Below are 16,509 nucleotides of genomic sequence, written 5' to 3' on the forward strand. Positions count from 1 at the left end.
TTTTTTGATTTGGTGGCAAATTTAGTGTGTTCACCCTATTTGAAAGAGAACCTTCAGTCCTGAACTCATCAATTGAAAAGGGAATTTTCACTTCTGTCCATTTAACATAAAATGGCAGCTGTGGCACTGCTGTTCTTGCAGATATGTATGTATGTCACACAGGTACTCCTGCTGAGGGCTTTGTGATTAGGGAAAGAGGATTTGAGCTGACTTTAGTGCAAAAAAAATTTGTAGGCGTTAGCATGTAGATTGATGATCCATACTGCAAAAGGAGTAGTGATACAAATATATACTCATTTTTTATGAAATCTGTGTTTTTTTATTTTATAGAAGGTGTTTTTTAATTTGCCCAAACAATTGCTCTGCTAATTGTACCAGATAGCGATTCTAACTTTTTTGACTTTCTGTGAATTTCCTTTTGAATCTTCTCTCTTCCAGCTTTCTATTAAAAGAACACATTGACAATGTTTTTGATTTGTATTGAAATCACATTACAATATTTTGCCCTGAGCTAAATATGCAGTTTTGTAAGCTGAAAACTCTTCTGCTGTCCTCCATTCATCTTGTGATTTTGAAATTCAGTTCAGCCAGGAAATTGTCCTCTTCTACTTCTTCCCCTGCTCAGTTAGAGGGAGAAGGGAAATTGCACTGCAGAGATCTAAATTATGAAATTAAACTTTATTTTTATAGAATTATATCCTACAGAAAGTCATAGCAATTTTTTTTTTTTGAGAAGAAAAAAATGGATAAACTTTTAGAGGCATTTTTTGATTTGGTGAATTTTTTCAGCTACCTGGGAGGCCTATAAGCACTCTGGGGATACTATACAATCTACAGTTAAAACTGGTTTTGCTAGAACTGCCTTGAGCACTAGAAGTAAAATGCTTGATAAAGGATCCATGTATGACAGAGACCTAGAATTCTGTTTACTTCTATATTAAACATTACCAGCTGGCTCATCGGGCAACTGCTCAAATGTCTTTTGGGAAGAGGGCACAGCAAGGACTCTCTTGCATCTAACCCAGCAAATAATTTTAGCTCTTTTTATTATTCCTAGGAAGCTCTGACTGATTTAAAGAAGAAATCAGACAAACATGTTACCTCCCTTGTACTGAAAATGTTCTATTAGCTCCTTTGTACCTTTTTGCCAAGGAAAATAGGATTATTACTTCTCTCGGTTCAAATCAAGATCAGATTCTGGGTATTTGAAATTGGATAGCCCATTTAATGGGATTTATCAAATTTAGTTTTGTCTGCCTGTTGAAATGTCTGAACCAAATAGCCTCAGAATATTATAGAACAATTTCTCTTCTTGCTTTATATGCTTTCTTGATAAAATCCTCTTGGTGGCTCATTTTGTCCACTGCAAGGACATGTTTTTAAATGAACTATGCAAAATTCTTATTCTTCATTAACGTGCCTCTCTTAATAGATTCTTTAAAGCCCTTGTTAATTTTGCATGAAAACTGGTTATCTTTGCTGTACTAATTGAATCAAATCCACCAAAACATGGACATATATTTTGGTTTCTGTAAAGGTTCTCTTGTTCTGTCGATGTTGATTTCTAGCAAAGCATTCCTGAAATTCTCTTTTTGACTCATGAATTATTTAGTATTTCTTTTTGTAGTCTCAGTCATTCAAATGATTCTTTTTTTATTTGTATAGACTGTTATATACCTTCAAGTTCATAGCTAAGTGCTTAGTATCAAGAATGGAATTTTTATTATGTAGAGATATTATAAAACTAGCTGCATAATGTAATAGAACATACCTTGTTTGTTAAAGCTTATTTCTGTAACTGGATAGAAGCCTTTAGAAGTATTGGCAAATTTCAGCTAGTTTTCTTAGAGAGAGAGGAAAAAAATGTGTCTACATATGTGGATTGATTTATTTTTTTTTTCCCAGTGGAAAACAAAACAATATATTTGTTATGCTTTTGTGTAACAATTTTAAAATGACTAGTTTTAGCTAAAGTCTGGAGGCTGAGAACTTCAGCTGCAGATTTGAAAGCTTTTGAAAGCTGAAATCTAAAGCCCAAATGTATGATTGTCAGAGCAATTGCTAAAATCTGTGACCTAAAGTTATAGGGTTGTGATAAAAGTTCTTTAGTAAGCAGGAGGATTGTTTTTTTCTTTTTAAATAGGTGTTTGGAAATTTGTGTATGTTGCTTTTGAGAAGTCACAAGTCTTGGTTCTTTTCTTTAGGGATACCAGGGATCAGCAGGAACTCCAGGTATCCCAGGAACTCCAGGGATTCAAGTAAGTTTCTATTTCATTCCTAGAATTTGAATATCTGAGACAAATCCTACCAAGTCTCTCTCAATATCTCATTTGTCATTGAGAATTGAGATGTGAGGAATGAAGAGGACTCAAAGGGTGTCATGAAATCAGGGGCCATCCTTGGGTGAATTGCTTTGAAATTCACATGGCTTTGGGGCTTGTTGGTGGGCTGACTTTTAGACTGCAAATCTAAGCAGTGCTAGGTAAGGCCTCTAGAAGATGGACTCAGCTGCAGCTTAGACATTTTTATCCTGATCCAGAAGCCAAACAGTAGTTTCTTCAATTTTGCTGTGAATCACTAGCAGTGATCTCAAGTCTTGTCATGGTGATGGATTGCCCACAATTCACAAGTCCAAAGCAAGTTTCACATAAAGCCCCGATTGACGGAAGAGAATTATTTTTCTTTGTTGCATTAATTTAGTTATCCTTACTGAGACAGTTGTTGGAAACTGCTGTATTTTACTTGTGGCATGATCCAGTCTGAATGATAGTCAAATCCACTCATTTGTGGAATTAAATATCTGGGGCCTGCTGGTTCCGAGAGCAAGCCTGCAAAATGGCATATATGGAGGCTGTCTGATGGGCTATTGAATGTGACATCTCTGGGCTCACCCATTGATAGGTTGTGATTTTGAACAGGCTAATATTTTTTTTTCCTGGGGTGGTCCTTGGTTAGAACAAAAAATTGTTTCAGTGTTCCTCAATCACAGGTTATGATAGTGTGCCATGTTCATCCATGCTGGGTACACATTGTGCTTAGTTCTGCTTTTGTGTCCAGTCACCAAAATGTTGGAATCAGTCAGCGGACACATTGGTCTCTGGTGCACATTGTGTGACGTTTCTGTGTCTAATTGTGTATCAGATTGTACTAGTATTATTAGTATTTGAGCTGGTGTTCATTTCTTTCTCAATCTAGGGACCTCGTGGCTTGCCAGGTATCAAGGGAGAACCAGGAAAAGATGGGGCAAAGGTAAAAGAACCCAAATAAGAATGATAGATAAAAAGCTTTTACCTTTTATAATTTTTGGTTGTACAGGTAATAGTATCAGTATTTTCACATGAGTGTTCTGTGAGAATTGTTTGCTAAAAGGGTGAGAAAGAAGGACTAAGAATCCTAAATTTAAATTCTGAATCTGGCCCTCTTTATTTAAAAAAGTTTATATCAGCTTTAGCACTGCCAGTAACGACTTTATTTCACTGAATAACATATACTTAGAAAGTGTATCTAAGTATGGGTACCTGGAAGCACAATACAGACATCTGTCAGAATGGTTTCTTTTTAACTCTTTTCACCCTTTTTCTCTTTAAGTGAGTATCAAGATGACTTAGATAGGAATTCCTGGATGGCACTTTTTATCAGAAAACACTGGCTAATTGAACCCAAAACTTTTTGAGGAAAATTCTAACTGAGGTGTAGCCAGTAGCTTGGAGACAAAGATATGGAAGCTATTATGTAACTGTCTCCTGCATCTACAACAGTCTCCTGGTAATCAGGATAAACTTGACTCTGGATCTGCTATATACACAGTGAATAAACCGCCATTGGCTGTGGCCTTCTCTCACATTTCTGCCCTATGTTCAGGAATGTTCTAAGCTGATTGTAATGACAATTATTTTGGGTTTGATTCATTAAAACTTCAAAGCCCTTTCTGTAAAACAAGCACTTGTTTTCCCAACAGATCTAAGAATTTCTTTCTAAAGTTCCCAATAACTAGGTCCTTAAATTCATTACTGTTCAGCAGAATTCTCAAATTCATGGTTAGAACTGAAAATTGCTTATGTGTTTTGTGTTTTATTCATCTCAATCTAATTGATTTTAGATTTTAATCTAATCAGTCAGTATTGAGCTACGTGTAGAAATTAAGACACTGCTGATGAAAAACTTTAATTGCCTTGCAGTTCAGGGTTGTGACAGATAGAATATTTCCTATTGCTCAGTCTAGCCTTGTGTAAAATAAGCCAAGAAATAGGGCTTCCAGCACTGTTTTAGAGAACATTTCCATTGTAAAATAGGTCTTCCCATTAGAATTTTTTTCCTGGAAATTCTGCCCAAATTTTCATCTCTTTATTTCATCCCATTACTTGTAAAGTTTCTGTAGTAGCTAATTTAAAATGATTCTCATTTCCAGATGTTTTAGTTTATCCAATAATTGAACCACAACTTCTGAGTAGAAATCAAGACTCCACACTTTTTCATTAAGAAGCAATGGATATATGAAGTGTTAATTTTATAACCTTTGCTGATTTTTAAACGCCAATGGAATCATTGTCTGCTTTTAATATTTATTTGTTGAGAGATATTGTGATAGCATTAATCCATAAGCTATCATTCCTGTGGTCATGTTCCTGCCTACTGCAAATATATGACAGACCTTTCCAAATCTGCTTAGGCATGAATGGCTTTGATAAACAGCACTGAGACACGTTGTCCTGGTTTAACCCTTGTCTTAGAATTTGAAATATTCTATGAAATAACTTTCTAAGCATAGTTTACTATTCCTTCTATCTGATTGAAATATATTAAACAAATTGAAATATATTGTTCAATATAAAAATAGGTATTAACAGAAAGAAAGCATTCTGATTGCCCAGAAATTATTTTGTGATTAGCTGTTTTCTCATGTGAAGTAGTCTACTGAACCAAGCAACTAGGATTGGTTTTATTGTGTCAAAGCAAGTAGTGGCAAGTTGTAATTTAGGATTTTGTTGTTATTGCTCGAGGGAACTTGCAGACAAGTTGTCAGTTAAATATCTTCAGTATCAACAGCAAAAGTTTGGAATTCCTGATACCTGACACCTCTGAGAACTGGTATTTTGCCCTGTCTTTTCAATTGCTAACTGCTTTTACCTAAGTGGATTCTTTCTTCCTCTGAAATGAGAACTCATTTGTCAAATTGCCAAAGTTGTTTTATAAGTGTATTTGGTTTAATTAAGTTTCTTTTATAGAGCATGTACTTAATATCTTATTTTTTAATACTTCACTTATCCAGAGTAAGCTGGTAGGAAATTTCATAAGGTCATAAATTGCTGCTTTTGAACCTCCATAAGACTTACTAAAAGATTAGTAAATTTAGTCTAAAATTTAGTGATTAAGATTTTTATGTAATGAATTTTGTTTAAAGATAAAAAAACTCTTATTGGTCATCACACCAATGTTATGAAGTTGATACTGTGATATATTACATCTTTCCACTATTTGTTCATCACTTGATCACGAGAATATGAATATTCTTGTAGTATATTATGACTATTTTGATACAAGAATTTAAAATATGTTTCCTGTTTCAGGGTGACAGTGGACTACCTGGTTTTCCTGGATTGCATGGGATGCCAGCACCAAAGGTTGAAATTAAATATTCTTGTTACAATATTCCTGTGTTTCAGCTTGCCCTGTAGTTCAATTTAAAGGGTAAACATGTCTATATGCAATACTATTTCAGAGCATTTGATGAATTGCTCACAATGAATAGATATGAAGGTGATATTTAGAGAAGATACATGCCATGGGATTTCATTACATAGATATCAAACAATAGAAACCACCTGTTATTTAATTTCTGTTTTACTCTATGGGATTTTATATTAATTTGATTTTACTACTACTTAGAATATTCTTAATCACAAATTTATTTATTTATTTATTTCACAAAAATAAAAACAATTATATGATTTTCTTGTCATTCTACTTGAGTGACAGCATTTTAAAGAACAGTTCTGACCTGTCACAGTGAGTTTAGTTAATGTGTGTGCTCCCCAATACAATTTTACCCATTTTTACTCATCTATGTTAGTACTCAACAAAATTTACCTCTTAGCTTTTCCAAATTCATGTTTTTAACCCTTCAAATAAGGTCTTCAGAAAAGTCCATCCCTTTCCAAGGAGCTGAATTTTCACTTAGGTTCCTGCCTATATTGAAACAATGAGAATCACAAAGTGTTTTCTATAGAAAGGAGAAGACTTAAGCCTGCAAGCTGAGGATTGTCTCACCATCAGTGAGAGTTCTGGCCTTCTCCTCTAGGAAAGCAGGTCAAATTCAGGATTTGCATTTACACCTTGGGTTTACATAGAGCTCTTTGCTTTCTTTGTGTCTGCTATACATGTATACTTAATATATGTATAAATATATCTTTATGTAACTACTTCTATTTTAAAAATTGCTCACATACATTTTGTCTAGGGAGAAAGAGGTCCTAAAGGAGATCAAGGAGTGCCAGGAATATACGGAAAAAAGGCAAGTGACCTTATAAGCATAAGTTAAAGCAAAATGCTATCGGTATCTGTGATGTGGTCGCCTAGACTGGCTGCTTGGTGCAAACCCCAGGCATCTCTCTCAATCTCCCTTCTCAACAGTATGAAGGAGACAATAAGATGGAAAAGCTTGATGGTCCAGATAAGAGAGATCGCCTGCCAGTTATTGTCACAGGCAAAGCAGTGGCTACTTGGGGAAAATTAATTTCATTTAGTGGCAACTAAAATAAGTCTGGATAGTGAGGAAAAAAACCAAAAAACAAACAACTAAACCCCCTTCTCCTCCACCCTGCCTTTTCCCAGGCTCAACTTCCCTCCTACATGGGATAGGAAATGGGGAGCAGGGTAGGGTGGTCTTTAACAGCTTCTCCCTGCTCTTCCCCTCACCCTCCTCCCCTGCTCCAGGGCAGCTCCTTCCCATGGGCCGTTGGCCTTCAGGGAAAACCTGGCCTTGCACGGATTCTCCATGGGCTGCACCTTGGCTGCCACAGCTCCACCATGGTCCCTCCAAAGGCTACAGGGGAATCTCTGCTCCAGCACCCTCTTCTTGGAGTCTGCAGAGCTGCCACTTTTCTCCTCTTTCCTTATTTTGTTGGTGTCATGTTTGTGTCCCTTGTTAAACTCATGCTCCACTCCCGCCCCGGCCGTGGCTCAGCTGCACCCTGCGGGGGGCAGTTGGATCTGGCTGGAACCGGCTGGAACCGGCTGTGTCCGGCTGGAACCGGCTGGGTCCGGCTGGAACCGGCTGTGTCTGGCTGGAACCAGCTGTGTCCGGCTGGAACCGGCTGTGTCCGGCTGGAACCGGCTGGGTCCGGCTGGAACTGCCTGTGTCCGGCTGGAACCGGCTGTGTCTGGCTGGAACCGGCTGTGTCCGGCTGGAACCAGCTGTGTCCGGCTGGAACCGGCTGTGTCCAGCTGGAACCAGCTGTGTCCGGCTGGAACCGGCTGTGTCTGGCTGGAACCGGCTGTGTCTGGCTGGAACCAGCTGTGTCCGGCTGGAACCAGCTGTGTCCGGCTGGGGCAGCCCCGGCCTCACCTTCAAGGAGCCCCCACATTGCCATTGGGAGCCTGGGCATGGGAACCCCAGCCAAGATAATTAATATTTTTATAACATGCATATTCACAGAAAATGAATTCTTTATTTACAGCTCAGAAAAATGTTTAGTGTTTTTACTGGATATATTTACATTTAGTAATGTCAAACTCACGCTCTGCTTATTTGGATATTTTGAGAACCTTTTCATTCTGTTGGTGGATTGGTGTAATTCATTTTCACATAGCACAAAATGCATGTATTTTTTATAAATATGTCTATGGTGTAATACATCATATACAAAGCATACATAATAATTGTATTGCAAAGAAGTCTATGTTTTTTAATACAGATGTGTTGTACATATAACCAGACAAGAGAGAGGGAGAAGAGTTAGGGGAGGGAGAAGAGCACATTAAAAGGATTGAAGCTTATAGCAGATGGGAAGAGAGATGTCTTAATCTGGAATTTATATAAAGCAGAGAGTATAGTTTGGCCATCCAGTGTTAACAGCTATATTTTCACCTGGCCTTATATTTTTTTCATGTGTTTCATTAGAGTTTTAAACAATTTGAAAGTGGGTCTGTTTAGCATTTCTATAGTTTGAAGCATATTTTTGTTTAGGTAATGGGGTTGTAGTTATTAATTGACAACTACCTGAGTTAAGAAAGAAATAGATCTTCTGTAATATTTCAAAATAAGAAATAACATACATGAATTATTGGTTAAATCTATTGAATTTGCAGCATAAACATTGAGCACTACTTATTTTCCACTTGCTGTTTTTCTCAGGGTTCAAAAGGAGAGAAGGGTGATACAGGGCTTCCAGGACTGCCTGGGCGATCTGTAAGTTTTCTGAAGACAATTTGTAGTTAGCTTTTGCTTGTCAATTTATCTGCTGATTACTGTTAAATGTTGCCACAGGGAGACCCTGGCAGAAATGGGAAAGATGGATTACCGGGCAGTCCTGGCTTCAAGGTATGTAGAAATGGATATTAATATCTTTATAAAAGCCTTCAATAGCATTGCTCATGGTGTAAACATACTGAGTTTATTCTGTGGAGCATTACTGGAAATCAAAATAATGTTACTGGGAGATGTGGAAGTTTACTGTAGCAATGAGCAGACTTCATTGTTTTCAATTGTTCCTTGAGCAAAGGAAAAGCTTTTATTAAGAGTGTATTAGTGATCACTAGAGATTGTTTATACTTTATCTCCCTTATCCTTTTGTGTTTCTCTCACCCTGTGATTCTTTTAAAGAGATTTATATACAAGCATACACTGGAGAATATAATTGCTTTTGAAGGGAGCTGCAGGAAAATTAGGGGGAAATACCTTCAGTATTGGATTAATATTTTTGTACGTGTTTTTATTCTCTTCACTGTGCAGTGCTGTTCATATTTAATGTAGAACAGTTTTTCAAGTCAAATAAGTATGTGTCTACTGTAAAAAAGGCAGCAGGATCTGGTATTTCTAGAATGTATTGCAGTTTGTGAGCTTACTGGATGTTTTGCTTGACAAGTTGTTGCTTGCACTGTTCTAATTTGTGAAAACATAGACTTCAGTAGTATCAGTTAAAAGTCCACAGGGAAAAGATTTTAATAATATGTGATGTAAATGCTCAACTGAATTGATCTAAAGAAGTTCTTCAACAGCAGCTTTGTTCCTATAAGGTTTTTTTAATAATAATGAAATTATTTAGGGCTGCTCAAGATTAAGGTCTTACTTCAAGGTCCAAAAATGCAAAAATCTGAGTGCACTTTGAATGTTAAGTTCATATTGCTGTATTTGGAGATCTGGATCTTCTGTTTTGTGACCATGTTTGCCTAGTGGAGTTGGGGATGCAGCTGGCATGTCTGTGACAACTGCTGCAGCAGGGACATATGACACAAGACCTGTGAGAGACCTAAAACCTTCCAGGCAGCAGCTGTCAATGAGGTGGATCCAGGGTAATGCCAGTGGAGTCTGGAGAGTAATTCAGCTCAGAGAAGGCAGACTTGTAGGTATCAATTTAGTTGTGCACATAAAAAGCCCCTGGTGCATTTGAAATGCATTAGTGTCCATAACATCCTCAGGGAGCTGAAAAATGTGACATAACTCCTATGGAAAGCCTTTCAGGAGTGAGAGTACACAAGATACCATTGGCTATCTTAGGTATGACCAAATTTCTGTGTGAGCAGTGGAATTCAACTCCTGGTGTCTGGTCCACTGAATCAATCCTCCATCAATTGTCCAGACTAGACTTCTATTATCTGTGAGATGAGCTTGGTTACCTCCAAGAATTTATTTCAAATGAATCCTCTCTTATTTTATATATATATATATATATATATATATATATATATGTACACACATACACAGATATCATTGCTAAGTTGGAGAAGAAATTCCTTCTCAGGTACTTCAGAACACAGGAAAAAAAATTAGATTTTTTTTCTTCTCTGGTATTTGATAACATGGAAGGTAATAGTCACAGTTACCATTAACATAAAATTTTAACTGTCACTGTGGCAATTTAGAGTGAAGCATTGTGTTGCTAAAGCATGAATTTGGAGAGTACTTTCATATGTTTTATGCTTGTAAGCAATATACAGAGAATTCAGTATATTGTGTGAATATGTGTACATTTAAACTGAAAGACATTTTCTGGACTATTTTTCTTATTGTAGTACCAAAAATATGATGTGCTCATTAGTTTTTATTAATTTTATAATACAATAGTTAATAGAAGCCATATTTTTCATTCAAACATTTTGTTACCCTGACTTCAACATCTGCTTGCTATAAAACATTGCTTCATTCTGGGTCTGTAATCAAATTCAGAACAGTAAAAAACAGGCTGTCTTTGAAGGAAATTTCTGTTGGAGCTTTCCTGGTTTTTTACAATATTCATTTTGGGAAAGAATGTGGAAAAAACATGGCTGAAAACCCAGATGCTTCCTATTGTTACTTGAAGTCCAGCTCTTATAATTTTAAGTTAATTAGTACCAGATTATTTTATATATGTGTCTGTGTGTATATCTACATCTACATCTATATCTTTACCTTGTTTATGTGCTTTTGTTTCTGGAATTATTCAGATTTTCAGAATCTTTCAGTATCATACATACTTTAATAAATGTTTGATCACTTTTCGTATTGCTGAATTCTGAAGTACTTTGAAATATTTTTTCATACTATTATTTTTACTAACAATTAGACAGTAACAGTCTGTTATTGTTTTATGCATTTTTTCTACCAGAAATTGCTGCTCTGAGTGAACAGAAAATCTTCTCTCATCTCTTTTTGCAAGCTGTTTGACAGCTGTCAGATACAACATGAGGGAATATTGGATTGATGACACTTCTTGCTGTGTATTAAACTGTTAAGAGATGTTTGTTTGGTGAAGTCTCAATGTGTATTGCTTTGAAATTTTACTTAGATTAAAAATATTATTTACTATTTAAAAGAATTATTTTTATTATTAAAATAAGGTTGTTTTCTTAAGTTTTTTTTTTTTTTTTAAGGGAGAAGTTGGGCAGCCTGGATCTCCAGGCCTAGAAGGACATCGAGGAGAGCCTGTAAGTGATTAAATTCCTGACATATCCTTATGTACTGATTTGTTAGTTTTGTTTGGTTTTGTCTTTTTTTTTTTTTTAGCTAATACCTATTATACTTCATATTTAATTTATGTTGATTTGAATTGACTGATATATCTATTTTTCAGAAATGCTTGTTTATTTTCTGCTGTTCATCTTTAAATTTGATTTAATTAAAAGCAATGAACAAGCCCTTAAAGTCAAAGATGCCTTAAAAGAAAAAGTTCTTCACCATATTGCTGTTGTATATACTGAAAGATATATATATGGTATAAAATTGTCTCATTATTGGCTTCTGTCCTGTTGATGTTGTTAGATATTAATAATTACTTACTTGAGGAAAGATTCTGGATGGGTTTGACTCTCATTGCTACTACATGGTAGTAGAAATTATTAGTATCTTCTTGCAAATACTTGTTAATCACATTTTAAAGTCTATTTTTTCACTATGTATTACTGCCTTTCCTTTGCCCATTTTTACTGGCCTTTTACTTCCTTGCATCTTCTTACACCATATTATCTTCACGTCTGTACTTCTTGCTTAGCTGGGGACTGTGCTGCTTCATTTTTGCTTTGCTTTTTTCCAAAGACATTGTTCTTCTGCTGGTATTTGGGCAACTCATTTTACCACCCCTTAATATCTGATAGCCAGGCTTTGTCCTTCCTTGTTTCCTCGCTGTCCTCCTTTGTTCCTCCTTGTTTCCTTCCAGGCCAGCAGACTGCTTGAAGCAGAGGAGCCAAGATAGCAGCTTTGAGTGCTGAGAGACAGCCAGCTGTCATCAAACCATCAGCAATTCTTCTGCAGGCCAAGAGCAGTAAACAGAGCTCAGTTGGTGGAGCACTGCCTTACAGATGAATTGCCTTCTGAATTACATTTAGAATTGTAAGATAAAGAGATACAGCTTTATACAGTCAGAAATTTTGTGGTACTGAAAGTAATGGGAGGCAGGATCTGAGTTACAGGATCTGAAATATGATAGAAAGTTTTGATAATGTGGAGTTGGAAATAACACTTATAGCTGAAAAATTCTGAAAGTTTTTCATTTAAATTTTTTATATATTCACCAAAACCTTCTCAAACATTTTGAGTAGACTGCAAAACACTGAGAAATCATGCCCAAGACACTTTCTTCCCACTTGTCTGGCTTAAGTGAAAAACACATACAATTCCTCCCTTAGCTTTATTTCTTCCTCTTTTTCTGGCCCAAATAACTGTGAGGTGTTTTAACCTTTTAGAGTCTGTGGTGTCTCCATATGTAAGAAAGACTGAGTGTTAATTAAATATCATAAAATACAACTGAAGGGATTTTGGTTTATTGTAAGTTGGTACACCTTAACAAATGTGTTGAGATAAAAGTGAGTTCTATTATTGTCCCTTGCCTTGGTTTGTCTCTTTTCATTTTTACAAAAGAAATGTTAGTTGGTCATTGTGATTTTTTAAAAAATTAATCTAAGAAATGGAAGGAAAAGGACATTTCTGACCTAGAGAAAACTAAATATTTAATACTTGAACAGCTGTCTTTCTAATGTGATTGCATTTGTTATGTATGAACTGTATCTACTACTGAAATGTATTTTGGTTTAAAGTTAATGTAAATTATATATATAACATTCACAATATAACATTTTAAGCAGTTATTTTAAACAATGTAAACTCATCACTAAAGTCCCATAATTTTGCTTTAAAGGGAAATGAAGTGGTAGATTTAAGACATTAAAAGTACTAAGAAGTCTTTTAAAATCATCTCAAAATACTATAGAGGGAGACTTCCAAAATATAAACAACTACAAAAAAATTAAACAATCCCAATAGAGCAAGCTAAATTGCATTGTATCCTTCATTTATAATCAGTGGAGGTTCTGAAGAGTATAAAGGCTATGTGCTGACCCTGAAATTGCCTCAAGGTCACCATTAGGGAATGTAAGACAGTGAGTCATCCCTGCCTATCTGCCTCTATTGCTGTTGTAGCACCATCCTGCATGACCAACACAGTGCTCCCATCTAATTAGGGCCTGGAGGAGGAGCAAAAAGCAGCATTTCTGCAGTTCAGTGCAGAAATGTTGAGGTGAAAATGTGTAGTACGACATCAATGTGTGTTTGGGTTGCGGAAAATGAAAGCTGGCCTCAGCTGTGAGATATATGGGCTCCTCTATGCAAGTAGAGGGTAATTGTTGGAAAGTGAGCTGGATTTTAGGGGCTGTGAGTTGCTATCTTGTACAACTTACTGCTTGTGCTTTTCTGTTTTTCTCCCAATGTGTATTTGAAATATAATGTGTAAGCACCTCCTCTCAGCTCCCCTTCTGTGGAATTCAGTGTAAACTTCTCTGGTGGGACACCCTTATAGTTAGGGCACTGGTGTGGAAGAGAGGGATTGAACTGTGCTGTGCCATCCCTGGCACAGCCAAATAGGCTGCCTAAGCACAAGACAAGCCTTGGATGATACAGTTGAAGCTGGACAACGTTTTATCATTGACCAGCCACATGCAGCTGTGGCCCTGGGACAGCTCAGCAGATTGTGTGGATACCCCACCCACACAAACAGATATGCAGACAGTCCTTATTTCTTTCATTTACCCACATTAGTGTTAGACATGGCTTAATTTGTTAAGTTGATGATTTAAAAAATAGTCATCTTATGATCCCTCTTGCTTAAGCAAATAAAAATAACATGGTTGTGAAATGAATGCATGTTGAGACATCTAAGGAGCAACTGTCTAGAATGGAGAACACAGGTGAACTGAACTCCCTCCCATTGCCTCCAGCCTTTGAGATGTGTGGTTATTTTTTGGACAGAATACTTTCTGGTATATTATTTCTCTTACTAATCCCCAAAGTTACAAACAGAAAAAGTAGGTTGTAGAGATAAGTAAATAATTTCAAGACATGTGCTTGATTTCTCTCAATATTATTATTTGGAACTTCAGTTAACCAGACTATCCCAGCTCTACCCACTCTGTAGAATAGCATGTGACAGTATGGACAGAATAATTTAGGATTTGATAAAGGTAGTAATCAAACTCATTTTCCTGGTGACAAAACCAGGCCATGCTGTCACTTTAGTTCAATGGCTAGTCATCTATCTTACTGGTGACAGGCTGTTTTGATAAATACATTGTTTTTAGGGACCAAATGTCTGTAGAATAAATCAAGATTTATTTGAGCTTAATTCCAGCCTGACTGTGCTTTTTAACGTAGGTAGGGTTTTTCAGAACTGGTTTTCAGTGGAAGCTCCTTGTGTTTGCAATTATGCAGATAGGAACTCTGAAGTGAGTGCTTGTGGGTAAAGCTGGCAGGACATTTATAGCACTCTTCTAGGCCTAGCATATGCTCTCCTGCTACAAGTAATATGTCTGAGCATTTGCAACTGATCGTGTTTACACTCCAGAACTCATATTTTTCAGAAATACATCTGCAAACACTTAAAATGGTAGAGTTTTGTCTCAATATTTAGGTCACATCTCAAGATCTCAGATGTGGCCTCATTTGTGCCAGCAATAGCAGCACAACATAACTTTCAGCTTCTGACCTGACTCCCACTGTTATACCTACACTCCTGGTTTGTCTATTGATCTTTCATAACTGCATCAGGAATGCCAGATACAGATCAATGCATTCTCTGAAAAAAATGTGTGTTTTATGCTAGGCAATGGTAGCAGAATTCTTTTTGAAATACGTCTTTTTGAAATATGCTACAAGATACAACATAAAAGTTATATTGTCTTCATAATGCAGAAATCCTGAGAACAAACTGGTATGGCCAGATATCCTGTGTGTTTGGAAAGCAAATACAAAGTTAATGTAATTCTACTGCATTTAATAGCTTTGCTGAGATTGATAGAAACAGAAAAAAAGGAAAGAACAATCCTTACTTAGTAATATAATAGAATGCAGAAAAAGTTTGGGGTTTTTTTGTTACTATTATTTTCCTCTCTGTCATGTAATGTTTTTCTTGATGCTCCTGATGTTATGTTGATTTGTATCAATTTTAGGTACTAAGATGCCATTTAATCAACATTTGTGTCTTGTATTTGCATTTACATACTGAGTTATGAACTACTTAGGGTAAAAGCAAACCTAAAACCTCTATTGTATATCTGCTTAGTAGGCCTTGTGAAAAAAATCCTTTCTGAAACTTACTTTATTTTTTATCCACCTAGTCTGATTATTGAATTTCTACTTTTAATCTCTTCATAGGTTAAAGCATAAAGATCCTGTTGTATTTCCAGTGCTCAAGAGATCATGTGTTGTGTGAATTTATTACTTGTGGAAATATTTCATAGAGTACTAAATACTCCTTCAGATTTTATATCACCTTAAATTAGGTCCTGCTATAAAATAGCACTCTCTTTGTAAATAGTCTATAAAGAATAATTTTTTTCCTGTCACTTTTTAAGAGGAAAGTGATCAGGATACTCAACAAAGTGGTTGGTGTGAGTCTATCAAAATTTATAGTTTCTGATCTGATATACATGCTTTTCTACTAGTCTGAGATGCCTTGATAGTAGGACCTGAGCTCTGGTGTCCTGTGTTTCAAAGGTGTCAGCATTACAGTCGTAAGGGATGTAAAGACTAGCATTTCCTCTGCAAATTTTGTGGCTCTCAAAAGAACACCTATTTCTTTTTGAAAATTCTGACTTTTACCTGTAAATAAATAAAAAAAAAAGTTGTTAGTTGGGTGAGATGATTTTTTTATTCGTAAACAATTTGTAAAAAAGCTGAAAGTGATGATTTTTGTAGGCATGTGACATGCATCATTATTTCTTTACAACTAGGTTTGGTTAGTTGAATGTACTTTTTGGTATTGCTTCTTTATTCCTTCTTCTAACATCTAAATTGTTGAGGTAGACAGGGCAGAGTCTTGCTGATGACTTTCTGAGTGCTTGAGCTACGTAACAGATGTTAGTTTTGTTCTCACTTGAGAAAGGGGGAGATGACAGCTTTGACCGCACAATGCTCCCGTCATTTGTTGATTACATAGTGCTGTAAGCTCAAACACATTTTTTAGACTTAATGCAGGTTTTTCTGTCAAGTATAACTTCTAGGTAGCTGTATTTATTTTGAGCAAACTTTATTTCCAGCCTAGGTTATCTTCATTCTGACTGACAAATTATTTTAACTAAATTCGTTCCATGCTATAATTACAGAAGAGTTAATTGCTGTTAAGAAGATAAATATGAGAATTGTAATGAAACAGGTAATTAAAAGACTTCTAGAACTTCAGGCAGGCTAATCTGAGTTACTTTATTATTCTCAGTTGACAAAGATGGTACAAGACATGACAGCATAGTTGGTGATCCAAAGTGTATTGAAGTCAGTGGAAAGATTCTCATTGAATTCAGCCTGGACTGGGGCCACAATAAATGCTGTAA

At 36.1% G+C, this 16,509-nt stretch overlaps 1 protein-coding gene and 1 long non-coding RNA gene across 3 annotated transcripts in view; one reads left to right on the plus strand and one right to left on the minus strand.

The window, feature by feature from the left end:
• Positions 1–16,509, plus strand: part of COL21A1 (collagen type XXI alpha 1 chain) — a 124,559-nt gene that overhangs the window by 78,709 nt on the left and 29,341 nt on the right. The window contains exons 11-17 of the mRNA XM_053938247.1: positions 2,205–2,258; positions 3,196–3,249; positions 5,568–5,621; positions 6,458–6,511; positions 8,354–8,407; positions 8,486–8,539; positions 11,068–11,121. Of these exons, the coding sequence (XP_053794222.1) occupies positions 2,205–2,258; positions 3,196–3,249; positions 5,568–5,621; positions 6,458–6,511; positions 8,354–8,407; positions 8,486–8,539; positions 11,068–11,121 (378 nt within the window). The remainder of the gene's footprint in view (positions 1–2,204; positions 2,259–3,195; positions 3,250–5,567; positions 5,622–6,457; positions 6,512–8,353; positions 8,408–8,485; positions 8,540–11,067; positions 11,122–16,509) is intronic.
• On the minus strand, positions 358–7,418 carry LOC128785552 (uncharacterized). Of its 2 annotated transcripts, XR_008429921.1 has the most exons (4): positions 7,006–7,418; positions 6,088–6,186; positions 5,584–5,669; positions 358–617 (listed from the first exon to the last, which is right to left on the minus strand). It is a non-coding gene; the product is annotated as an uncharacterized LOC128785552 (long non-coding RNA). The 2 variants fall into 2 exon arrangements; XR_008429922.1 differs by lacking the exon at positions 5,584–5,669.

The sequence above is a fragment of the Vidua chalybeata genome, chromosome 3 (genome assembly GCF_026979565.1).
Source record: "Vidua chalybeata isolate OUT-0048 chromosome 3, bVidCha1 merged haplotype, whole genome shotgun sequence".
Classification (NCBI taxonomy): domain Eukaryota; kingdom Metazoa; phylum Chordata; class Aves; order Passeriformes; family Viduidae; genus Vidua; species Vidua chalybeata.